The sequence below is a fragment of the Scatophagus argus genome, chromosome 13 (assembly GCF_020382885.2).
Source record: "Scatophagus argus isolate fScaArg1 chromosome 13, fScaArg1.pri, whole genome shotgun sequence".
NCBI lineage: Eukaryota > Metazoa > Chordata > Actinopteri > Scatophagidae > Scatophagus > Scatophagus argus.
Genome location: NC_058505.1, coordinates 4616710 through 4643596, shown reverse-complemented (window position 1 = coordinate 4643596; position 26887 = coordinate 4616710). Strand labels below are relative to the sequence as shown.

General features: G+C 43.7%; 1 protein-coding gene across 1 annotated transcript in view; it reads right to left on the bottom strand.

The window, feature by feature from the left end:
- st6galnac3 (ST6 (alpha-N-acetyl-neuraminyl-2,3-beta-galactosyl-1,3)-N-acetylgalactosaminide alpha-2,6-sialyltransferase 3) overlaps positions 1–25565 on the bottom strand; it is a 65976-nt gene extending 40411 nt beyond the window's left edge. The window contains exons 1-2 of the mRNA XM_046408032.1: positions 25305–25565; positions 4049–4243 (exon numbers count right to left, since the gene is read on the bottom strand). Coding sequence (XP_046263988.1) covers positions 4049–4243; positions 25305–25322 — 213 coding nt within the window. The 5' untranslated portion in view covers positions 25323–25565. The remainder of the gene's footprint in view (positions 1–4048; positions 4244–25304) is intronic.
- Positions 25566–26887: the final 1322 nt, after the last annotated feature.

Here is a 26887-nt window from a genome sequence, read left to right as displayed (position 1 = left end):
TCTCTGAATCCAAAATGGGAGATTTAACTAATTGAACCTAATATGCTTGGTTTGTTTTGATGAGATTAAACTTACTTAAGTGGATGAATGCAAGAAAAAGTTAGAAAAGAAAAAGCATTGTATCATGACTAAGCCCTGTTTGATCATTTGCTTAATGGAGAATAACTGTAATGTCACTGGTTTGCATACAAATTGCATTTGCGCTGCGTTCTGGACGACTGTTTCAGAGGCGAACATGAAACTCTCTCTTGTATGTTCAAAGCTCAATAAACAAACAAAAGTGTTTTAGTGTGCAAACAGAATCCCACAAGTCAGTCCAGTAAATTCGATTACGACTACTTGGCTTATCACCACTCACATGACTCATTGTCGTGCATACAAAAGATCAGCTGCTTGGAGAGGAAATAAAAAACAGTGTTTATTTTCTTTCTTAGGCGACATAATTCTTCTGTGAATTACTCCAACAGAGCAACCTGCTATTGCTTTTTTCTCCCACGTATGGATTCAGTCATGGGTTAAAAAATGATCTCTGGACCTGGGCTGGTAGCTCTCCATTTGCTGGCTGGTTGAGACACACATCACTGCAGCCTTGAGCTGTCAGCAGCTCGTCCATCATCACCCGCTCCCTTCAGCTCGGCTCATAACTCCATCACGCCCTTCAGCACACACAGATTGGCTGAACTCTGTGGGGATCACTGGCCGGCTAACTGCATGTGAGACACAAGGGCTTGTGACGGGAAACCTACCTGCCTCGAGGATCTGCTGAGCCAGGTGTTTGACACACAAGTGCCGCAGTAGAGCTGCTCACTGACAAACACTGGTAGGCTGTACTTGAACAAAGTACTTGGAGTGAGAGATTCCTTGCATTACTTAAAGTTTATTTAAAAAAAAAACAACAGTCAGCTGAGTGGGTGAAGGTCACAAAATTAAAAATGTCAGTTGACATTAGTTGTTTCCCATGAACACTGATGACATTTACATGCGCTAAAGAAGTGTGTAAAAGCCTCATTTAACAACTAAAACCCTGCTGGAACATTTTCATTTACGATGTGGGACAGGCTCCCTGCAAATCTCTTAACATTGCATCCTGTAAATTGATAAAATGTTACGGTCTCTTCATCCCCTCAGCTGTGATTCATGTTTCATTTTAATGTTCATGACGATGGTGTGGCGTGCAGTAATTGCAAACAGAGTGCCCTTTTTTAATCTCAATAATTTTGGCACTCTCTCATGAGTACAAAATCTACTCAAAGCCTCAGCTTTTAAAACATAAGTGTGTTTAAAAAAAAAAAGTGGGTTATTTTAAAAAAAAAGAAAAAAAAAGGGCATGCTTAATTCTGGGAACACGGTCATCATTGAATTATAGCACACGGGGAGTAAACTTAATCGTGACGTTCATTAAAATGCTCTAAACACGATTAATTAATAAGCAATAATTATTCCATTAATGTGCCAAGACCCAATGTAAGAAGCCTCCATGGTACTTTGAAATTCATTGATTAGCTTTAGCTGTCTGCACAGCGAAAAGGATTAATTCCAGATGCTGCTCTCAGGGCACGCACAAGAAAAATTGTGATTTTTGCGTGAAACACCAGCTCAGAAAACAAATTACTTAAACTAAATTAACTGCAGCTTTGGCTTAGCATCTTACCATGCTAATGGCACGGCTCTAGGCATGGCAATGCACCCAGTGCGAAGTACAGCACATTCATCGGTTCACAGTTTTCATTTGTTCTGTAAACTGTTAGCATTTCCTTCAATTTAATCAGCTGTACTTTGTGTTTGGAGCAAATTAGCCTGCTAATCATGTGAGCATTGTTGCTGTGAACATGTAAGCATGCCGACAGTAGCATTTAGCTTCATGCTGCCTTCAAATGGAGCTCATGAGCTCGCGGTTATGACCTGGGAAGTCGAGTGGCTGAACGACGACAACACTGGTGCCAGAGGCCAGTGAAGCTGACAAGATAAAACAGCAAATGCAAAGGTATAAGGAAGGTCAATATTTTCCTCGTAAATATTAGAAAAATGTGATGAAAAACCATATACAGCTAAAATTACAATATATTAACTAGTCCTAGTTAACAAAAATTTAACTGCCATGGCCTTCGCCATTTCTGAAAACACCATCAAACACCTCACAACTCCTGAACTCGTGTTCAAACCCATGACCTCATTCACATTCGCTATACAACATGTAACAGACACTGTTACATATTCCACTCATTAAGGAACAGCGAACTGAGACTTACTGACTTTGATGACTTTTATGTCATCACTGCCGGTCACACAACTGAAAATTTATCATCAGTTAACATTCGGAGCTTTGAAACTGTGTGACTGTTAAGCAGAAGAAGTGTACAGGCCTGGATTTAAAATTTTCAAGTCTAAATGAAAATATTGAGTTTCTGTCTCTGCCAGTGATAGACCAGGGGCGTGAATGTAAAGTGCCACAAGACAAATGTTTTCTATTTCTCCAGAAAAGCAGCGCGGGAACAATTTATCACACCTGGAGACAGACTCAATCAAATGAGGAAAATAAGGCAGACCGTTCCCATGCTACCGAGTTATGCATTATACATGCTTGCAAGTTTATAACACCTCAAATGGCACCTCACAGTGGATCATGTAAGATTGCCTTACCGTCCAGGAGAAATATTACTCCTTCTCTAAGTGTGTGAGGCTGACAGCTCACACAGCAGGCTTTCACTCCGGACGTGATCTCTCACGGCACCCAGCACAAGAGTATCACCTTGACCAGCCCTCCACACTTCTGTCCATCCTCTGTCGGGAAATTTCGGGAGCGTGCAGAGCACTTTTGACCTTCTGATTCGCCGCAGAAGCTGTCAGTCTTTCCCATGATTTGAATAAATCTCCATGGCAAGAGGGCAGTGATTTAAGTAGGCTTGTCTGGAGGCAGAGGGAGGTGCGGATGAAGAGACTGGTGTAAGGCATGATTGCCTCTGGGCCTGTGTTGCGTGGATCAAACTCTCCGGAGGTGGAGGACGACGCTCCACATTAATCTGCCAACATCAGCCTGCTGAATACAAGGCATCCACTTCTCATGAAGGACCGACGCATCCATCTCTACTGCAAATCTAGATGTATTGCAACCCAAACTGAAAGCACTTGCCTCATTACCCGTCAGCCAAAAATGCTGCACGCACCGCATGTGTGCACATTATATGATTTTCCTGGGCAACTGCCCAATGTCCACCAGTATCAACACAATTTCAGTTTACATCGGCTGCCTCCCCAAACGATAAACACACAGCTTCACAGCTTGGTTTTTACAGTTTGTTGTGGTGTAAATTAAAAGGCTTTGATATTTCAATATCCATATATCGTGTGGGGAATATACAGCACAGAGCTGTTTGAAGGCAGAAGAATAGGATCACAGACGTGGGAGTTTGGAATTACAAAGAAATAATGCACACAACAGACATCAGACAGGTATTATCAGATCCATCGCAGAGAACCTGATATAATGAATTAAGAAAATCCTGAAGGAAGTGCTGTGCCTTTTACCTGAGTGCATGTGAATGCACCTTCATTAACGAGGTGAAGCTGTGTGATTGCAGGTTAATGTCAGTGGAGGTTAGGTAATATGAAAGTGCCATAAAAGAAAAGGGCACCTGTGTATGACCTAAGTTATGACTCACTGAAATATGATAAATTTAAAAAGATTCACTAATGCTTCCATCTTAAATCTGCTGTCAAAAAAGACAAAATAATATGTGTGCGTTTTGAGCTCAAATTCAGGACTTTGACAGAACATTAAAACTACATTAAAGCCAAAGCTTCTTGTCAACGTTAAAGGTTAAATTTATGATATTTTGAACACTAATGTAGCAGCTGACGTAGATGTAGCAGTCCTCCCTGCATGTAACAAATGTTATCATATTAGGACTAAACAATACGCTTCTCATCTGAGATTTAGTAATCTACAGGCAGATGATGGAAAATATGAAATTTTTAATGATTTAAGTTGCTGCTTCTGACTGCGCCTGCTGCATTGCGTTTGTGTGTTTTGTCTTTCTGCGTCCCCCACCTCCTGTTTGGGGATGCTAACGTAGCCCAGGTGAGGCTTGAACGCCTTGTACGGCTGCTTGGAGAACATCCAGTGGCTGCTGAACGTCTGGCCGAACACCGGCTGCAGCAGGAAGTAGGGCTTCTCCGAGTAGTTCACCACGACCACGAAGAGCGACACCACCACGATCAGACTGGTGGCGATCAGCGGCTTCCTCTGTGGAGGGACAGGAGGAAGTGGACTTAGTTACAAGTCAGAGAAATGCAGCACACATGAACTAAAACAGAGCAATAAATATTCTGCATAAGACAAGAAATGTGCTGTAGTACAGCAGCAAAGATACTGCATGACAACAAGGGAAGAAAAGGAGGATGAATAATTAAAACAATGACGACTGAGGAACAACACAAGTTCTGATGATGCAATTATCAAATCCTAACGCGTCTGTCCATCAGACGGTTGTACACACTAAAGAAAAAAGTGCCCGTTCAAAAATAAAAAAAATAAGCTAATTTCTTCATGTCTGGGTGCTTCAGTGCTCAGTCACATTAGCAAATTGAGCAGAGTGAGTTGTTTGTTTTTATGAGCTATTTCAGTTCTCTGTTTGGCTCGTTTGTTTGTTATTCTGAGATACAGCAAACCAAAATGCACAAAGCAACATTTAACGGCTCAATTTTAGTGATCAGCGGGTAAAATCTCTTGGCTGCGGCAACAAGAAGCATTCTGACTGTAACATCTTGAGCAGCAGACGGGTTTGTTTTCGGGATAAAAAGCAAAGAATGTGACAGCATTTCACAACCTAAAGGTGAAACGCAGGTGGAAGCGAAACATCCTGCTAAAATTCTCTTACTGATAAATGGATTAATAAAAGTGCATCTCACTCGAGTCACTTTGATCTTGTTTGACCAGTGAGACAGAGAGACGAGAGTACAGCGAGAAAACATTTCTGAAGTGGCAGAGCTGATGTTTCCTCAATAATAACCTCTTCTCATCACTACAGGAGTATGAAAAGATCTGTCTGATGTCTTAAACAGGGAATTTGCAGAGATTAACACTTAATCTCTGCTTACTGACTCTCAGTGTTTCTACTTCTCAGTCTTGCTGAGATGGCAAAGGCTGAAATGTCCCCACAGCTATTGGACAGACTGTCATGGCGGTTTGCACAGACAGTCATGTTCCCTGGAGGATGAATCCTACTGACTTTGGTGATCCTGACTTCTTCTCTTGACCCACAAGCAAACTGATTCAAAGTGACGTGTCTTTAGGATGGACTTCCATTAAATTTGCTGCAGACAGACAGAGCACAGTCTCATTCCCAGCATGTCAAACACCACAGTTTAGGCGTGTCTGTTTGCGTCTCATCCAGATGCAGAAGGAAACGGACCAGGCTTTAATGACTGCACAACACAATCGAGTCTCGAGTCTCGCCAAGGAGACCGAAGTCTGTGTCCCATGTGGTGCTTAACACAGCAGTCCTTTGCTAAAGGCAGACAGATATAACAGGATGCATCTGTTTGATATGCAGGAGGCGACACAAAGCGGTGGTAATGTGTTTGGCGATCATCTGACCTGCTGGTGATGCCTGAGGGAAAGTCAATATTGTCGCTTTATTATTTTTTTTCCTTTCCTGTCCAGGAAGATGTATGTTTTTGTAAAATAGCTGGCTTCTAATGGGTCTTGGGATGCCCCAGATGTTTGCGATGGCACAGAAATAATCAGCAGGTTAACAGTGCGACATTGCGATCTTGTTATCTCGCTGATATTCACTCAGCTCAAAGCAAAACTGTGCCTATGCACAGCTTCACAGAGCCACTAGCATAGCTGCGGACTCTCCGTCTTGTTTTATCGAAGTCAGGGGATTAAAATTGTTGTTCACTGTGCAAAAACACGGAAATCAACTTTCCTGTTTCAACATCTCTAAGAAGAAAACAACAGCCTGGGTGCCATTTTTTTCCACACACCGCAAAACAGCAGAATGATCGTCTGGAGGTAAGAGGTGTTATGGCTTGGCAGAAAAAGCTGAGACTGATGAATAATGGATAAGAGATGGAGAACGAGCAAAGGTCTCACAGAGGAGCAGCTATTGGCAGAGCTGGAGATCAATGCCCAGAAGAGAGAAGGAATCAGACAGAGATGAAAACAATTCTGTGGTGCGCCGTGACATCTCGGAGCCTGAGGTGATGATAGATTTCAACAGAATCAGAGACAAGTTTTTTCTTTTTTTCCCCGGGAAACTTCAATAACATGCTGCTAATCTAACATACAACAGAAACTCAGGATTTTTAGGAAGGTGGTGTTTCGAAGATTCTTTGAAATTATCTGATGGTGGGAAGATTGGATGTGGCCTGCGGTGATGGTGAAGCCCCCACCGCCAAAGTGCCTACACCATCACAAGCTCTGATCTCAAACATCAAACGTCCCAGGGGAGGCGCCGGAGGCTTCTCTTCTCGCAGACTAGATCAAAAATGTGAGTGGGGGTGAGTGGATGAAAAGGACGGTGACCATTTGCTGCCCTGACAAGCCTGTCACAGTTTACCAATTGCACGTATGTTACATCATGCATAATTTCACGGCATTACTGCCCATCTTTGATCACAAACAGAGGGGGCCCCGCTTTGATCCTGTATGAAACATCACAAAGAGGACAAATGGGAAATTCTTGATTGCCACTCCGTACTTAAAGTATTTTACAAAATAACACATATCACTCTCTTTAAGGGACAGTCAGTCTGTTCTGTGTCACCTCATCTCACTCCCTCCCAAAAAAGGCAGCTCGTTTTCTGAAAATGTGCTGTAATAGCTAGTCATCATGAGTCCATTATGGAGCATGAAACCAATCCCTTATAAAACAAGAGGGTTCTTCAGGAAAGGAGGAAACAACCCTCAGCTCAGTCTGCAGTACTGCAACATCCATCTGTTCTCATGAGGACAGAAAATTTCCTTGTCTCCTTCAACCTCAATCAGGCCACAAATCACAGGGGAAATGATGTGTCAGAGTCTGGAGGTGATTGGACTGCTCAGCGTGGGCGTAGCGGGGCACCGAACCTCCGCCAGCTCGAGTGTGAGACTCACGACTCCCCTCCTCGTTCGCTCATCCATCAGGGAGTTCAGTAGTCGGCCTGTTGAGCCGTTTGACAGAGAAGTTGAAAGGCTTGATGTTGAGGAAGGACTACAGTGGGGTGGCAGGGGAGCGCCAGCCGAAATGGGGACCATTAACACCAGCAGTGAGGCAGCATAATGGCTATAAAGTCTCAACATTAGAGCTTTCTGTCAATGTTAAAACATTTTGCTTGAGGAATATGACTCCATATGTGGCTGCAACGACCTTGTTTGCGACCATCAAATCAGACAACGATGGCCATTAACTGCAGTGCCACTTATGGTAGTAGCCCGGGGACGTTTCATTTAACACACCCCCACCAAAAGCTCTGAAGGGGCTATTTTTAAAGGTGCTAAAACCCCCTCTGAGGGCGTATTGATCTCAGCTCGCAGACAGCAGCTGTGTGGGATCATTGGGAGCCCGGACACGCCAAAGACATCATTTTCCACCAGTCTCTCCTACGGTGAGCCTGTGTGACCAGATTACATATAGGAGGGAAAGTTAGCAGAAAGTTATTGATGGCCACCACGTCCACTTTTGGCAAGGACCTAACTGAAGCATCAACTGCAGAAATTGAGCAATAGATGGCGGTGGAATATAACTAAGTACATTCATGCTCACAAATTGTACTTTAAACTGATTTTATTTTTTTAGCCATAAGTACAGTACTTGTGTTACATTCAATACTGCATTTGGAGTCATGTTTATGTCCATCTTTTTAATAGAAATCCAATGTTCACTCCTCTTTGAGAAAAATATCCAGCTCTTTAGCTGCTAAATGCTCTACTTTGCTCTCCAGCGAGTCGCTAACGGTGTGTGTCTGCTGTGTGGTGCTGAGTACGTCGTGCACAGTAGGTTGATAGAGCTTTTCCCAAAAAAGAAAGCGATGCTGTGAGAGCAGTGAGAGTTCCAGCCAGTATCTGCAGGTATTCAGTATCCACAAGTGAAAATAAATGTCTAAACATTACTTTCTGTATCAATCACTGCAGCAGTCCCCCTACTTAATGTACCCCAAGTAGGGAATAAATCTGTAAATTACAGAATAATAATCAAGCGGTGCCCCATCCGCTCGTGTGATGAATGGAAACTCAAAGCACATTAGCTGTTTATATTGTGCAATCAAAATTTCAGCTCCATCAGGCTCAATCTGGCCATGAAGAGAATACAATTTCTCACAAAGACTCACAATCCAGCTCAGTAAACAACAGGACCCCACTGCAGTTCAATCCAAAAAGCTAATCGCAGAGGGTGTTGGAATAATGAGAGGCTCCACCTGAAGAAAATGGCTCATGAAAAAACATATCTGGTAGCTATTCTCGAGTGCCTCGTGGGCAATGGGCAACAGGAAAAAAAAAACAGAAAATTACATTTGCAATGCAAAAATGCTACCTCCCTACCACCTGATTCCTGCCACCACGGTCTACTGAGCAGTTAAAATCCAATTTCAATTAAGGCGTGTGAGAAAATATTTACGGAGTCTTTCTGTCATTATTCCTCCTCTCTTTTTGAGCCTCAGTGTTGTTCTCCAGAGAAAAGAGCATAAACAAAAAGCCGCTCTTGAGATTGAGAATCCGGTCCAGACATATTACTTCTTTCATGTCAAATTTCCAGCAGAGGTCTCACTTTCGACACTCGTCCAAGTACGAGACAACAAACTATAATTTTCCTGCGAGGAGGAGGATGTGGAGGAGGAAGAAGAGGAGGATGATGATGTGAAGGAGGAAGAAGAGGAGGATGTGGAGGAGGAAGAAGAGGAGGATGATGATGTGAAGGAGGAGGAAGAGGAGGATGTGGAGGAGGAGGAGGATGTGGAGGAGGAGGAGGAGGATGATTATGTGGAGGAGGAAGAGAAGGAGGAGAAGGATGATGATGATGATGTGGTGGAGGAGGAAGAGGAGAATGATGATGATGATGTGGAGGAGGAGGAAGAGGAGGATTATGATAATGATGTGGAGGAGGAGGAGGAGGATGATATGGAGGAGGAGGAAGAGGATGATGATGATGTGGAGGAGGAGGAGGAGAAGGAGGAAGAAGAGGATGATGATGATGTGGAGGAGGAAGAAGAGGATGATGATGATGATGATGATGATGATGTGGAGGATCATGATGATGATCGTGGTGATGTGGATGATGATGATGATGTGGAGGAGGATGATGATGTTTAGGAGGAGGAGGAGGATGATGATGATGGTGGTGGTGGTGATGTGCAGGAGGAGGATGATGATGATGATGATGATGTGGAGGAGGAGGAGGAGTTTTTTTCTGCTTCCCCTCCATATTTTACCCAGAGGAGCTCTGACTGCCACAGGAGCTGAGAGAACTAATACAATTTGTAGATGTAATTGCATATTTCCGTTTTAAGACTGTGTGATTAATTTTACTCTTGAACTTGTTACGTGCGTCCTTTGGGTTTTTATTCATGGCATGGGTCAATTTTCATTTCATTTTCAATTGTATTTCAAGTATGAGTGTAAAAGTGCCAAATGGATCCATTATTATCAGGGTTGTTCGAGACGGAGATTATCTAACAATAACTGAGCTATAAAGAAAAGTGTTTTTCTTTTAAACCAACTTGTTTTGCCTTTGAAATCCAAATATTCAAACAAGAAAGAATCAGTCATCATCCCCGCTCGACGATCAAAGTTAATTTTAGGAAAACGTTTCTAAACCTGCTGATTTGTGCTGAAAACCAGTTTAAACATTTCGACACAGGCAGATTAAATGAAACTTCAAGGACTTCATTCCAGAATAAAAGGAGTAGAGATAAGAGAGGGATGTTTCTGAACTGAAGGATGCGTCCACTTTTAGCAGCTCATCATATGTTTGGTACGAAAAGTCATCTGTAAAAGATGTCAGCTCGGTCCAGTACAGCAGGATGTACAGTATTACCCTCTGAAGTGTAGAAGTACCACAAAATGAAACACTAACACACTACCACCCACTGTGTTTCTCCACTCACTGAGGCAGAGCTGAAGTGATGCAAACAAGAAGCGGTAAGCTGGACTCTATCACGCTGCATTCACGCACTCAGCAGCGAAGTTCATCACTCATCTGGCAGGTCTGCGGGCTGCTGGTTCCCGCAGAGCCCAGCAGAGGGGGCAGTCACCTCACGCAGCCGGCGTGCGGCCCCCACGCGGGACCACAGGACCTCCGGCTGGATCTCATACCATAAAACAAGGACGTGTGCAGTTAACTTCCACATTTTATTCTTCAAAATTGTCGTACGGCACATTAATCTGCCAGATTCCAGCAGCAGGAGGTTTAATTATTTAAATGATCAAATCCAAAACTTGAGAGCAGTTTCGTGCAAAGACTGAAAAGTGGGATGCAAACAATCCGGCTGATTTGTTTCAATTTCACATCTCAGAATCATTTTTTTGTTTGTTTTGTATGTTTTATGATATTAAGCTATAAAAATCAACACCGGAAATGTCTTTTTGAGGAAATAAAAACAGTAGAAAACTTCTCCCCCATGATGTGCATTGATGACATGAGCATTAGTCCAAGGAAGGAAAATTCCTGCACAAATAACTAACTGAGTCGAGTCTAACAAGTCCTGGTTGTTCTCATCCTGTGGCAGGATAACAGAGCGCCGGCAGACCTGAGACCAGCTGACCGCCTGCCTGACAACAGCGCGCATTAATACTAATAATACATTAATACGTCATACTGCTGGTTCAGATTTTCTTGTTTTGCTCAGTTTAGGAATCAGTTTCCTGTAATGTAACGAGTCCCTGAGTATTTTCATCTTAAAATCGTGAACGACTGCAGATGTGGACCGCGTGTACCCCCGCCTCGAGCGCAGTGACAAAACATCCAGATGCCGATGGCCTTGGTGCACGTTACTTCCGCTGTATCATCGGCGGTGACATATGAAAAAGCAAATCCTCCAATCCAGGTCAAATGAACTCTAATCTGCTCTGCTGGCATGATACTGCATCGTTATGGCATCGCACAGAATCGTAATCTGGCGCCAAAAAAGAATCTGGTTGTTTTTGTGCGGATGAGACGCTGCAGGAGGCAACAAAAAGGAAGAAACAAGCTTTTTACCCACTTAGTTTATCAGAGCTATAAGCATCAATCCTGCAAATCCCAGCCTTAATCAGTGCACGTGAATGTAGTCGTGTGTGTGTGTGTTTCTGCACACTAATGCGTACGCGTGACTGTGACGGCAAAGCAGTCAAAAGCCATTAGACTAATGCATATCTGATATCAAATGGAACATAATCCACACAAGTATAAAGGATTAAACACTCTACAATATTCACTTGCCCGTCTGGATCCTGCAAACTTCTGGGATGAAGTCGGGACACACACACACACACACACACACACACACACACCACCATATGTTCACAGAAACAGTCTGGTGGAGCTCGGCGCTCTGCTGCGTAGGTGGAGGTTGGCGTTTTGGAGAAAGTGAAGAATTTGTCAAAGTGAACAGAAGACAAAGCCGCTTCGTGTGAGCAGAATGCGTCGACCTGTCAGAGGCAAAGCACGTTGAAACTTAATGTCTGACTGTAAATCATCCCGCTGTCATAAAGACCGCGTCAGTGTCTGTTTCCTGCTCACAGCACTTAAAACTTCCGTGTCTGCCTGAACAGGCCTCTTGATTCCTTTTGTTGGCTGTGGCTCCAGAGATGACAGACCAGAGATGTTTTTGTTCCAAGTTGCACTTATCTGACATCTTCTCAGCACGACGATTTAAGTATTTAGGATCCTTAAAGCTACTGCAGTCTTATTAATTATTCACATTTTTACACTAAGAGGTTGTTGTCATGAGTTAGTATCTTTCATCTCAACGTTTCGATTTATTCCCACAGCTTTTTTATTTATTTATTTATTTATTTTCCGGGCAGGACCATCAGCCAGGTGTTCTCAGTGACCTACCTGTCACCGGACAGACACGGTTAACGACTAACCGGCGAGCAGAGTGGAGGATGTGGCAGGATGTTTCTGTCAGGAGTTAATGGAAGATCGAGAGAGAGAGAGACAAAAGGAGAGTGGATATTAAGACCAACAGATGGACACCAGATGGACTCAAAGTGACCCGTAATGTTTCTCCGTGTCTGTTTGTTTGCTAACAAGTCAGCGTTGCGTTCACGTCGTCAGCTCATCATGTTACTTTAAGGCAGCGTGGGAGAACACGGGATGCTGTGAAGTGTGAAACGTTTGTGATTTTGAGACTGTAAAGCAGGATAGGTCATTTAAACCCTCCCACATTCACCGGTCCACACCAGATTATTTCACCCGAGCTCAACGCTGTTGTTGATAAGGTCACAGGCCTCGTCTGCTGGGAAGGGAGACAGTAAAACTTTAAACACGAGGTTTAACAACAGCATCTCACATGTGGTTGGTCTGCTTTTCTTACTGTTTTAATGTGCGACACACTAATTTTCTATGTCTCTGTTGTTGTTGTTGTTTTGTTCGGCTGTTTTATGTGCGTTGTTGAACTTGGCTGAAACTAATAAACTATAAATCAAACAATAATAATAAAAAAAAAGAAAGAACACATCGTGAAGACGGTAACAGCCCGGCTATAAAGACACAGTAGCTCCCTGCCTCAGACCACCTGCTCCACTCACTTGTCTTTTATGGGCAAATGGAGATTAAAGACTCCCCTCTTCTATAATATCTATGACTTCTAATGTCCAGGGTTGCATTTAGAGACCATCGAGCCAGAATGTCTGGCGGCATTCAGTGAGTCCCACAAGATCACACACACACACAATCTTTAGCTTTATCCTCCTGTCATACGTGAGGTTTTTTAAGCGCTGGCTCTTATGGTCACAGATGGCCAACAGGCAGGGGACACCACGCTGCCAGCCAAGGACAAAACTACTGTAAGGCCATGAATCCGCTGCTCGTCAGACAAGTCAGGTGTCCCGGCTTCAAGTCAGGACTTCAGATACTCAGTTTGCGAGTTAAAATCTGAGTGCAAAAACACAACTGGCTGCAACAGCAAATGAAGTACTCGAGAGCAGAGCAGCAGTCACTCTCTCCGTCTCTTTGTGTCTGAAGGGCAAAGGCAGGGGGGAATGTGGCTGTTGAGAAAAACATCGACCGGAGAAAATCCATTTCAATTTGCCAAATGCCAGTGCAGGATTACTGACATTTAGCAACTGATATTTTCCCTGAAACTCGATAGTATCCCTCCATAACTCCATAATAGAGCCTCTCATTGATAGTGATTACACACAGCATGAAAGCTCACGCAGGGATATTTGAGTATATATGTATGTATCACCGACGCAGGAAATCCACGAGGAATTGGACGGAGGACGGATGCCGTACATCATCAGTCGCCAATTTCCGTCTCCACCTGACTAAACAGATGTCCGGCCTCTGCAGACGTGTTCCTCGAGGTGTTATTTGTTAAGGAAATGCGTCTGACAGGAACGCAGCAATGCACACTCACTTTTCAAGCAGCTCAGCGGTAAAAGGTGCATTTGGAGCTCGGCCCTGAGAGGGATGAAGCTTAAGATGCCTTCAACTTACAAATGCATTTTTTTTCTAGCTGACAAGGTTATTTGCATCTTTCTCAACTCGTTTTGAGGGATGCTTTTAACACAAAAAACACATCGCTCAGTCTTTTCATCCAGCAGAGGAGGAAAAAGGAGGAAGAAGTGGAATAAGGAGCAGAAGAGTTTGAAAATATTTCAGACTCTCAAACTCGACTAGAGCTGAAGCGCTTCATTACCCCTCTGACTGTCAGCTGAACATTGTTGGGTTTTGGACTGCCAGCAGTAAAAAACAAGACATCTGAAGACGTCACCTTAGGCTCCCAGAAACTGTGCTTAGTATTGTTTTCCTACTTTCTGACATTTCAAAAGCCAAACATTAAAAGTAAATCATTATTTGCAGGCCTAAAGGGACACTCAAGCTTTTTGTGAAAAGCTCTGAAAAAAAGAACGACCAAACATGAACCAGCAGAGCCTGAGATCTTTCCCATTTCCTGTTTCCCATGTGTAAAATCTGTGAGCTGTTCCTTTAACTGGCACTCATTTTAGTGCTTTATAAATCAAAACCTTTCAAGCGTAAATTCCATACATTTGCTGTTTTCAGCTTCCTAAATGTGAGCATTTTCTGCTTTTTGTGTCATACATGACAGTGAATTTAATATCGCTGGGGTTTCAGACTGACAGCAGTGATTGTTATCCACCATTTTTTCATAAAGTCAATGATAAACTCAATATTGGCAGACTACTTTGCAATGAAAATAACTGTTAGTGACACCCCACGCCGGACTAATGTTTACTAATGATTCCCCGTACGTTAGCCAAAAACCTCTGCTAAACGTCTGTCAGGAAGAGATTATGTGGCAATCAGTGCCAAGCATAAGAAAGGACGGACATGGAGGAAATTCCTCTTATCTTCCTGAGCTGCAGAACAAACAGGATATGTTGGATTGGATAAAGAACTCAATTTTGAACTCATGTCACTCACTCTGAAAATCTACAGTTACTGAGGGAGAGAAAAACTGAGTCGACTGAATCCTCTTTGTTCCCAGCAGAGCACATTCCTCCTGAGACTTCTGACCACGGAAACATTCAGATGACTTTTTGTTTTTCATTAATCCTCTTAGATTGCGAAGGTTTTCTCGGCACGGTGAAACCCGTACACAGCAAACAAACCAGCCCAAGGGCCCGAGCAGGTGTTCGTGCTGGGAAAACAACAATGTGGCGCTGCTGCAGTGCTGAGAGGCGGCGAGAGTGTGGCCTTCGCCGAGTGTGTGCGGCTTAACGTTGGGCAGAGTCAACAACGGGAACAGAAGCAGCGGCACACATCTGCAGTCGACGGGGAGCTCAGTGAGAAGCCAAAATACCAAACCGGACAGACAAAACCGTCGCGGTCACAAAGCGGCCCACGCGGCCTCGAACACAACAGTGTGACTCCACAGGCCGGCAGGGCAGGGTCCTCACAAAGCAACAGCAACGCAGGGTCCTCACAAAGCAACAGCAACGCAGGGTCATCACAAAGCAACAGCACCGCAGGGTCCTCACAAAGCAACAGCAACGCAGGGTCCTCACAAAGCAACAACAGGCCCACCGAGCAGATGCAACATTAGAGAACACTCTGGCATTTTCGCCCGCCGCCCGTTTCCTTTTCTCAAGGCCGCGACGACGGAAAGCTTCAGGGCACAGACGAGCATAAAGCAGATGGACGGGGGAGGTGGGTTGGAGAGGTTCACATTTCCCGAAAAAAATGGACTGCACTTTATTTAATGCCCTCACTTAACCACCAGGCTCTATTTGTGTCTGTCAACCTCATCAGTTCATGGAGGCAATCAGCCTCCCAGCACTGGCGCCCAGAGCCCCGCCAGGCTTCCACCGGGGATAATAACAGTAGCACTGAAACCTTTTATTAGCTGGCTTGGTCAAGAGCCCTCAGGAAGAGGGCCTATACTATGACCAGACCCAGCTCCCGCTGAGCACATCACCGACTTCATAGCACAACCCAACACTTCAGTAACAGAGAGAGAAGAGGGAGACTGAATCAAAGCCAGGATATTCGTCAGGGATATCTGATGTTGTCCGCTGTTCTGCAACAGGATGAAAATAAATCCTAACATGTCAAGGCAATAAATCAAGCTAAAAAGCCGGTCTGGAGGAGGCGGGCGTGGCACGGAGCGCACAGTTGGACAACACTAATGCAATTACAGGGATTTTCTGCTTGCTCAGAGGCTCGGTTCAAGGGCGGAGCGCAGGAGGCTCGAGGCGCAAACTCAGCCGTTACTCAGGCTAACAGCCGAGCCTCATCCTGCAACCTCGCGGCCTGGAAAAGCTGCTGAGAAAAAAACCTGCAGGATTACAGCAGCACGGCTCTGAGGACCAGGTCCAGCCTGCAGCAAACCGAGCTGAGCTGATGCGGCTTCTTCGAATTGTGTGGGGCAACAAATCATTACATGAGAAACAAGGATGGAAGCTGCAACGTAAGTGTCTTAAAAACACGAGATACTCGAAAAAGGGTATCAGTTCACTTGTCCCGTCTCACAAACAGCTACAAGGTCAGTGTCAGGTGCAAACAAGCATCTAAGTAAGATTCAGTGTTTTGCACTTCCTTTATACTTACTCACAATCTCCTCCTGCAGACCCTTTTTATCTTCTTTTCGTGGTTACTTGGACAGCACTTCTAAGCCACATCCAAGTCTACGGAGAACATAAGTCCTTATCAAACATGGCCTCTGCTGATCTGTCTCTGCTGGGGCTTTGGATCACCCTGTGCCAAAGGGTGCTTAGGCCCTGCCAAGTGCACAATGTGCAAGGCGTACTTGCCAAATGCAATCCAACAATGGTAAAACACGCTCAAATGAATCCAACTGGCCGGGAGGTGTACAACGCCAGAACTGCCTCGTGTTAGGACATTAGCAGAAACCCGAGACACAAATGCTCTTTAAAGGTGATAAAATGTGTGATTAAGAGAGCAGAAAGCACAATGGGAGAGAAAAACAGAGAGAATAAAGTATAATTTGACTTAAACACGGCAGCATTGTGTAAACAGTTTCGTGTTAAACTGTAAAACTTGAAAAAAGCCCTGCAGAATCAGTTTTCCTGCCCTGCGTGGACAATCGTTACTTCCTCACCCTGCGGCGCAAACACTGCAGCTAAAACATTAAACTGATGAGTATGAAAGTGAAAGTGACATATTTTGTCATTGGAGGGAACTCACTCCAACGAAATTTGTTCTCTGCATTTAACCCACCCAAGTGATGTGCACACACACACAGCAAACCCGGGGCAGTGGGCGACCGCGTGCAGCGCCCGGGGAGCAGTGGGGGTTAGGTACCTTGCTCAAGGGTACCTCAGCCATGGACACCGGGACGGGGAATCGAACCAGCGATCCACCGGTTACGGGTCCGACACCCTAACCGCTGATCCACGACTGCCCCCATCCACGACTGCCCCCAGCGAAGGTTAATTAGGGCTGCAACTTTCATTATTTTTCTTTAAATAATCAATTAATCAACTAATCATAGCGTCAATTAATTGATTAAAGCAGTGAAAAATGGCCTTTGCAGAACTGTTTTTTTTTTACACTTTTTTTTGTTTGAGTTATTAAATAAATAACTGAGTTATTTAATTAAATTTAATTAACTGTCTTTAATAAACAAAAAATCTAAAGTAATTTATCAAGCAAAAATGTCCAGGATCTGCAAACTCCAGCTACTCAAATGTCAAGCTTTGGCATTTGGAGTTGAATGAATTAACATATTTAAGGCGTCTCACAGTTCGGGAAACTTTTCACTCTTTTCTAAGCTTTCATTTATGAAATTATTTACACATTAACAAGAAAAATAATCAACATATTAATTGGTGAAAATAATTCCTGTAGCTGCAAGGATCGAAATCTTGATTTTGTCATTTTACAAACAGAAAAGGCAAATAATTTGTCATTCCAGCTTGTCAAATGTGTGCTGCACCGACTGATTTTTTAAAATTAATTTGTTTTTTTGGTTTTGTTGTAAACTGAATATCTTTGGGTTTTGGACTGTTGCTCTGACAACACAGGACTTTTAAAGAAGTTGCTGTGAGAAATCAGATATAATTATCAGATTAGTCAGTTTCACTTTCCACTTTGGGAAAACTGAATTTTCCTGCAGGGCAAACGAGACACACACACACACACACACACACACACATCTAACAGGCTGTTGAAGGCAGATTGTTCAGACTACGTCACAGCTCACACACCGTAAACAACCATTTGCTTACACACATACGCAATGTGAAATCCATCCGGCATTTGTCGTTTCCTCGCAGCAGTGAGTTGGCAGGTCACCTCCTGCATCGTGTTCTAACCCAAAACTCCAGAGTTCCTCCAGGAACCCATCGGGACCGGATGATGCCATCTGACCACCGAGCGATCTGCCGTCTTGGCAGCTCCGTCTGTACTGACGGCACTCGGTCGATCACTCTGTCTTTATCCACGAGTGCAAGCTCAGACCAGGCTGAGCAAAGTGTTAAAGAGGCCGGGCTTAATCCTGAAACGGTGTGTGACCCTTTGATCCACAGAGAAGTCGCTTTCCAAGCCAACGGGCTGCCGTGCTGCAGGTGGATCAGACGGGTGGCGTCACAAACAAACGGCTGATTATCTGAAAGTCAGCACCGACACAAACACTGGGAAAGTAGAAGAAGAACCAGAAGAAGATCAAACAGTAATTCAAGATGTTTGGATCTCAGAAGGGCGGCACGGTGGTGCAGTGGTTAGCACTGTCGCCTCATAGCAAGAAGGTTCCAGGTTCGAATCCCGGTCTGGGCCCTTCTATGTGGAGTTTGCATGTTCCCTGTGCCTGCGTGGGTTTTCTCTGGGTTCTCCGGATTTCTCCCACAATACCAAAAACATGCACATTAGGTTAATCGGATACTCTACATGGGCCCTATGGTGTGAGTGTGTGGTTGTTTGTCTTTGTGTGTTGGCCCTGCGATTGACTGGCGACCAGTCCAGGGTGAACCCTGCCTCTCACCCGTAGTCAGCTGGGATAGGCTCCAGCTCCCCCGTGACCCTGATGGATAAGCGGTATAGAAAATGGATGGATGGATCTCAAGAAGATTTTTGTTTTAAGAGCAGCTTGAGATGAAAATCTGCTCCGCTGATACATAAAACACCATCTCCTGAATCACCGTGTCAGTAACGACAGAATCCTGAAACTTTAACAATCAGCTGGTGAATGAATCAGTCGATAAACAGAATATTCAAAGCTATATGTTAATGCGTTATGTTGTGCTGATATTGTAATGTCTGCGTGGCTTATGTTCACAGGCAGTGAATGCAAGTGAGGAGCCACTGTGATGCCTTTTGGTAAAAGGCAGTAAGTAGTTCATGACGGAATTAAGTTACATAAGTAGGTTTATGAATAAGTTAGTAGTTAATAAATAGTCTAAGTGGATTCATGCTAAAAACGTTTAAAATGTTTTGGTTTGAAGTCTGATCAGAGTGAGATATCCCTAGCACGAGCGCTCTTTGTTGTTTTGTATATGCGGCAACACGAACGAGTGAGCGCTCTTACCATGGATCTTTGACGTATTTTCTCCGGTGCTTCGGAGAAATAAAGGAGAAAAAAGGCTAAATGTGGCTAAAAGCGCTTGTACCTTGGGGGAAACTTTCGTCTTTGTGAGTACTGATGTGTTCAGAAAGCACTTGGACGTGTGTTAGTCAGTATTTTGGTTGTTAGAATGTAATGTAAAGCAAACGGCTAATCATTAAGTGTACTAGCTAGCAATTTATTTTTCTCTTTCTGTATATTTCAGCTACAAACAAAAACAAAGACTGTGCAACTCTAGAACTTTGTGAAAGATCTTCAGTAAAATCAAGAAAAGCAAGTCTTGTAGAGGACCAGACTCGGGGCACAAACACGGGACTTGGTTCAGTTCAGATCCCGATCCCTGTCTGTGATGAGGCCGAGGCAACAACAGCACTGAGGGAAAGACCGCAGCACGATTTGCGTCCACACCAAACTCCTTCTGCAAGATCTGATAGTTTGGCAACAAAACAACAACCTTAATAAAAACCACAATCCTATCATTAGCTTTACGACTGCTGCAAAACGTGTTCGAAGTTACAAATTCGGTGTGCAGAAATCGAGTTTTTAAACTTAAAATCAAGTTAAAAAAGTAAGACACCACATTGCCACCTCAGGCTAAACTACTTTTATACATTTTAAAGACCAAATTAAAGCTGCAATGACGGGTCGATTTAATCTTTCTACAGAAATGACTCACACTGATGGCACCGTAGGCTCCAAGAAAATGTCAGAAAATAATCATTAGTTGTTATCTAATATCAATTAAAGAAAGTCCTGCACACTCCAGCAATTAGTCAGTAATCCAAAAAAAAAAGGAAAAATGACCAAACATCTGGTGCCAAAGTTCACCTACAGCATCTCGTTTGCACCCAGGACAAGAAGGCCAAATCTCTGAGGAGAACCTAACCTAACCTGACACTAACTTAAAGTCCGTGAGGTAAACCTTTTAAATCAAAGTGCAGCTTCGTGTTGTACCATAATGATCACATGTGTCTGCAATTCCTTCTGCCGTCGGAAAGAACAAGAGCACATTAATAACTGCACTTAATTCTCTTCCACATGAACACTGGCTCTGTCCTCTTGTTTCAGGGTAATTAAGGTGCAAAACTCTAACCTTGACATTAAAGCCTCAGAAAACTCCTTTGTGAGTGCATGTACAGTAATAATAGGGGTTATGGCCCAGAGGTTCTCTGTGAGTGACATGTAATTTTATGCTGCTGACCAAGACTGCAATTACAGAGTGGAACTTAATTTGTAGGCTACAATGTCACCTCTTTCATTAAACTCTGAGTGTCTTTTCTTTGTGTTTTGTCCAAATAGGGGTGAAGAGGGAACACGCACACACACACACACACACACACACACACACAGCCAAGAAAATGACCAGCGCTGGCAGCAGAGTTCAAGCACCCCGAATTGGCAGACTGCAACATGATTAAACCGCCCAGGATTAGAGATCACCTGAACAACACGAGTGACGACACGTAGGAAGATCAAGTAAAGGCTTAAGTCTTCCCAGATGCTGATAAGATTTCTGGTGTGAGTCAAGGCTGAGCCCGCTGGCCCAGTTACTGCTGCTACTGCGACTGCTGCAGTGTGGATTAAAGCCGGATCCAGAGCGAGGTTACCACTGTGAACAAGCTAACCCTTGCACTGCCTTCTGCAGTCAGTGTGTGAGCGTGTGTGTGGGTGTGTGTGCGTGTGCACAACAGATGTAGGTTACATTACCATGATAAAGAAACCACACGCTTAAATGGCTGAAAAGGGTTTCAGAGGATGGACAGGAAGACAAAGATTTTCTTTTAGGTTCTGTCAGGAAAAGTTCAGTTAAAGTCAAACTGAAATTTGAAATCTCCTCAGTATGTTAGGAAACATAAATTATGATGATGCCATAGTAGATCTGTGAAGAACAGCAAAGCTTCCTGTCAGCACGACTTGAACGTTTTCATGTACGGCTTCTTTGTGGTCATCTGCACCTTTTACATTCTCACAGGGCTGCAAGATACTGGAGAAAACTGACTTTGCCATATTTTCCTTTTCTGCAGTATGAAAAAAATACAGCAGCTCTGACCACAATCAATAGTTAAATCTGGAAAGAACAAATCTTTTTCTAACTTTCTGCAGCAGGTTTGGCACTCCTGGAGAAACTCTGACTGGATAATCCTCACATCCACTGGATGACTCCTGCTCCTCCTCACACAGACTCCAGAAACAAGGTTTGACTCTGTGCTCTACCACCAGGTGGCTGCAGCCACGCAGACGTTACAACACGATCACATGATGCCGAAGGTAAAAGTGACATACGCATCGCCCCTCGCCACCTGCAGACACACTAATAGATCTCTGAGCATGCAGAGCCTGCATGTCACGCACTACCAGCAAACTGTGTGCCTCCACAAACCCTTAAATCGCAGTCAGTTATGTTATATGTTAAATGTTGTCACACTGTTGCACTGAAACAATATGGTGGTGCAGCCAGTCGTGCGTCGTGCTGCGTTAGCTATAGTAAGGAGAAGGTCTGGCTAGCATTAGAGACATTTGGGGTCTTCGTCCCCCCAAAGGACGCAGGAGAAGACACGTCTGACCGAGTAAAACTGAACGTGTCGGCGCTCTCTGGTGGACTGGTGGACCTCAAACCTGTGCTAAGCTAAAAGCAGCTGAGGTCAGTCCAGCTCTGCTAAAAACAGTGAACAGCCTGTGTTATTGTGAACTGTTCTGTGTGTCCGTCCACACAGATGTTACATTCAGTAAACTGCAGTGCTGATATTCATAAGCCCACTAAGGCAGGCAGGAATCAAGACAGAGAAAACTTCTCTCTATCTATTTTTGGTAACTTCAGTTTTTACCAATAACTCTTAGCAAATATTAATTTTCAGCTCCCTTGGACTATAAATATTAATACTGCAGTGCTTCAGTTAAATTTTTACTTGTCACACACAGCTCGTGACTGTAGTTTCAGGATCCCTGCTGTTGATTCATATTTAGCATATATATGATTAAAACTGAACTTCTGCTGCTAAAGCATCATGACTTTCAAGTCTCATTATTCTTTGAATGAATCTGTGAAACTATTAGTAATTGATCAAGCTGCCGCAGGATTAAAAATGAATTGGAGTTTTCCTTCAGGATGCCTTCAGATTGGAGTCCCAAAGACCTCACGTAGACTTCACACTCGCCACAAAGACACAAAGGGAAATCTGGTAAAACTTTGAGCGCCAGCCTCGCTCGACATCCCGCCCTGTGCTTTCTCGAAAACTTTTTTATCAGGCTGCCTTCAGCTGTGACACAGTCACGTGGGACAACAGGGACTCAGAGAGGTGCCATTCATCCCCGAGACTCTTGAGAACTGGGACACCCGCTGCATTCCCCATAGCTGTTCCAACACCTCTCGACACAATTGCTGACAAGCTTGCTATGCTGGCCTCGTTCTGCACCGTGTGGTTAGAAGTAACAGCAGCGTCACCATTTTTGGCTGTGACGGAGAGCTCGAGACTCGAACTCTCGTGATGCAGAACAACAGCCGCGGCCTTTCCCAGCTCAAGCTCAGTTCTTCACGGATGAACTCACTCCAATTACAACGCAAGCTAACAAAAAGGAGGGGGAAGCCTGCACGTCAGAGCTCTCTCACACCGAGTCTAAACACGAGCTAAGTGGCAGCCTGCGAGGCGAACTGCTCTCCGCGTCATGAGCCCTCCTATGCAACAGCTCGTGCGCCTGAACGCATCATAGGACGCAATGTGTGCATACTGTAAAACTATGTAGAGTGACAGTAAATGATGATGGCACAGCATAACCCAGTGGTTCCCAGCTACCGGGCTGGGACCCCATCTAAGGCGTCACAACTAAGACAGGAATAAAGGAAGACGCAGTTGTGCTACACTAAACTTTGATTTTTTTGCGAAATATTCAGCCATCAACAATTACTGAAATATGTAAGTCTGGCAAGCTCAGAAAGCTAAACTTCAAACGTTCAAACTTTTCAGACAGATGCGTGACTCATCTTTAAGTCATAAATCACTGTTATTTACTTAAGGACCCCTTAAGTAAATTAAACTAAATAAATGTGAATAAGATGCAAACTGAGCACAACATTTTACAGGGGAAAAAAAGGATTTTGTCAAACATCTCCGGGGCTTCACAAAGTACCTCAGACACGTCTTTGGGATGCCTGCTTATGGTCTAATGTCACAGTGCAAGTAACAATTTGACTAAAGAAGTTCATCAGTATGATAAAGTTGAGGCGTATTACACCAGACTGACTACTTTTTTAACTCAGCTGACAGGAAACAAGACAACTGGTGTCATTTAAATCAAAGTTACAGCTCGCTTACTTCTGTCCACTCCTAGTTTACATTTCCTTCAATCACTCTGCAATTTGTACCTTGTAATTAAACTTTCCTTTTTTTATTAAAACATATCAGTGTCAAATCTTGTGTGAAATGATCCGATGTGTCAGACAACAAAAAAACAGCCTGAACGGGCATGTGAAGTGACATGTTGTCGACAGAGACTCTCGTTTCCTCGTGTGGGAGTCGGAGGATTGACAGGAACCAAAATGCCTTTGAATTAATCAAAACTCTGAAAAAGATGAAACACAAAGTCTGACAAAACCCGACTAAGACTGGGTGTTAACTGTGAACGACTGACTGTTCTTTTATGCATGGGAATAGTTTGTTGCTGGAACAAAATGGGCGCAGCACATCACAACTTTTTTAAGGGATTTCTGCATATGACGTGCTGACGTGTCAACACCTGCGAACAGGTGACCCACAAAACACCTGAGTTTCAGTACCAGCTGGTAGATGAACTGATTAGCTGATCGGCAAAAACAATCTGCAACTATTTTGATGATCCACGAATCGTTTCAGGTTTTTTCAAACAAAACTGCCAAACATTTCCTGCTTAGAGCTTCTAATTTATTACGGTTTTGCTGTTTGTTTGTTTTTTCTTTGTCTCCATTGACAACAGACCACTTTGGTTGGACAAAAAACAGACATCAGATGATGTGATCTAGGGTTTAAGTCCACTTTGATGGGCATTTTTTCGCTAACATTTCATAGACCAAACTACTGACTCACTACTGGAGAAAAGTAACTTGCAATATTAATTATTATGAGTTAGTTGCAGTCCCTGCACCACCAAGCATGCAAAAGCTCAGTTTCTCTACAAAAGCTTTTTTATAAACAAATCAGTATTTCATTTTGTTTAAAAAAACACATACACACGCACACAAAGCAGCTGCACAAGAACTTTGCTTGAAGAAAATACATCCTAAGTTTACAAAATCATAAATGATCTGTTGAAAGAATGAAAAGACCAGACATTCAGTACTAAAGTTCAGTGCTTGTTTTTCATGCTTGGTGCTAATTTCTGGTTCTAAAATGTGAGGATCTGCTGTTATTCTCTGCTTGTATGTCAACATAAAATGAAATTTAACGCATGCAACTGTTGGTTGGATAAACAAAGCTACCTGAAGACGCCACCTTGAGCTCTGAGAAACCCTAATGGACATTTCTCACTGTTTTCTGACATTTTATAAGGAGTAAGTGAAGATAACAAGCATTCGCTGTGGCCCTGATTAGTGCAAATGGTGTGTTTTGTGTCACATTAACAATCACTGCTCCCACAGTGTTTGCTGGCATCAACACACGTAAACCACTGAGGCTAACTGAATCAAACAGAAGTGAAAAGGGTGAAACAAAGATGAGGGAACTTTTTGTGGACTTTCTCCTCATCTTCCCTGTGCCCCTCACATGTTCAAGCACCTGAACGTGTCATGAAGGATGTTGAGCACACAGCTGGATGGCCTGCATGGCAACACAAACATGGACTGAGCTCACACCAAGAAAAGCCAAACACGACGAGGCCCTGGCTTTTCCTTCGTGAGCAGGAAATCACTAATTCACAGCTCAGACAAAAACCCAAAACAGCCGAAAAGACAGAAAGCAGAGGACGGGTGATTATCTCCACGGAGCATCTCCACCACCACCACCACCTCCACCTCCACCACCATCACAGCAGCCCTCGTTTCCCTTCACATCTGGTAAAGCACGCGCGGGCGTAAAAAGCCAACCACGTCAGCTGGCTTCCCGTCTGTTTCTCCTCCTTTTCCCCCTTTTGACTGCAATGTATGCAAAAGTGAAACCCCCACTTACCTTCCACATCCAGGCCATTCTTATTTCTACGCAGACAATGGTGGACCGCTTGTTTTCGTCCGCCCCACAGCGCCGATCAACGCCTACGCTTGCTAACAGTTTTATTCATGAATGCATCACAAGAGGAGACACGGTGCGGTGAGATTACATGCGGGGCTCGGCTCCATAAATATTGGAGTGTACCGTTATTCGTCTCCTCTCGGGTTTCTTTTTTTTTTCCCATGGAGCTGCTGGGACCTGAACAGACGCTGCGCTGCTACTGGTCGGCGCAGACGCAAAGCCCCGCCCCCTCCGCCTGCGTCACGTGACCGCCGCTGATTTCCTGACTTCTGCGTGTGCAATAACGCGCCAGACCCGAGGAGAGGCTGCGCGATTTCTCCACGAGTAGCCACGCCAAGCGACACAAAGTGATCAGAATAAGTGACAACAATGTAACAACCCTGACATGATTACACCAAAACATCTAAAATGTTACAGAGGCTGATGCGTTTAAAGTCCTTAACAGATCTGATGCGTTTAAAGTCCTCGTGGTGGGTAAATATCGCATTCATTCCTGTAAATAGACCGAAACAGAAAGCCTCCTCACAAAAGTTATGGCTGGATTTCTTGTGTTTTGATCGGTTTATTCAATATTTTTGTTAGCCTCATCATAAGCCTCAGTTTATACACAATTTACTATACAATGACTAACTTTAGTTAACTGAACTTTAAGCTTAAACTTGCTCGGTTGACCCCTAAAGTATAAACTTATTTTAACCATATTTACCCGCTTATCATTTATTTATTTTTGTTTACTACCTCAATTATATTCAAGCTTTATTTCAGTACAAGATCTACATGTTGTTTTCACAAATTATTATATTTTATACATTTTTTGTGGGAACAAATCATGTTGCAACAAGATCCCTGCAGTATTTTAGCTTTTCCTGTAAGACTAAGATATTTTTTGTGGTGTGCACAAGATGTTTTCTTGTAGTAATATAAGATAAACCTTCATTAGTCCTGCAGTGGGGAAATTCTCAGCAATATGATCAATATGTTGTGAAAACATATCATTACCATATGGGAAACATCTGTACAACTCGTGAACAAAATATAGTAAATGGGAAGTGTTCAAGTCCTGAGAATCCAGAAGAGTCCAGGTTCTGGACTGTCTGTTCACACATAGTCTCTCCTTCTTGTTATTAGTGCAAAACACATTTTCTGATGCAGTGGTTCTTAAAGTGGGGTTTAGGAACCCGGAGGTTCCTTGTAAGAATAACAAGGGGTGTCAGACATGATGAAAAATAACACATCACATCACATGTTATTAGTAATCAGAGCAACTTTATCATGCGTTTAATGCTGCAAGCGTTGCTGGAACTTTGACCCTTGCGGCCCGTTTACATCCTCACCGTGCGTCTCTCTGTGAAGACATCAGCATAATTACATCAGGCTTTATGCCATGACAGGTATAAATATTTACCAGCCATCATTTTAAGGGTCGTGATGCAGGTTTTAGATAGCAGCCGTAACACTGAGTGCACTCTCTGAAGTGGCCATCCACAAATCAAGCAAATTGTTTTTCCCTATAAACGTATATG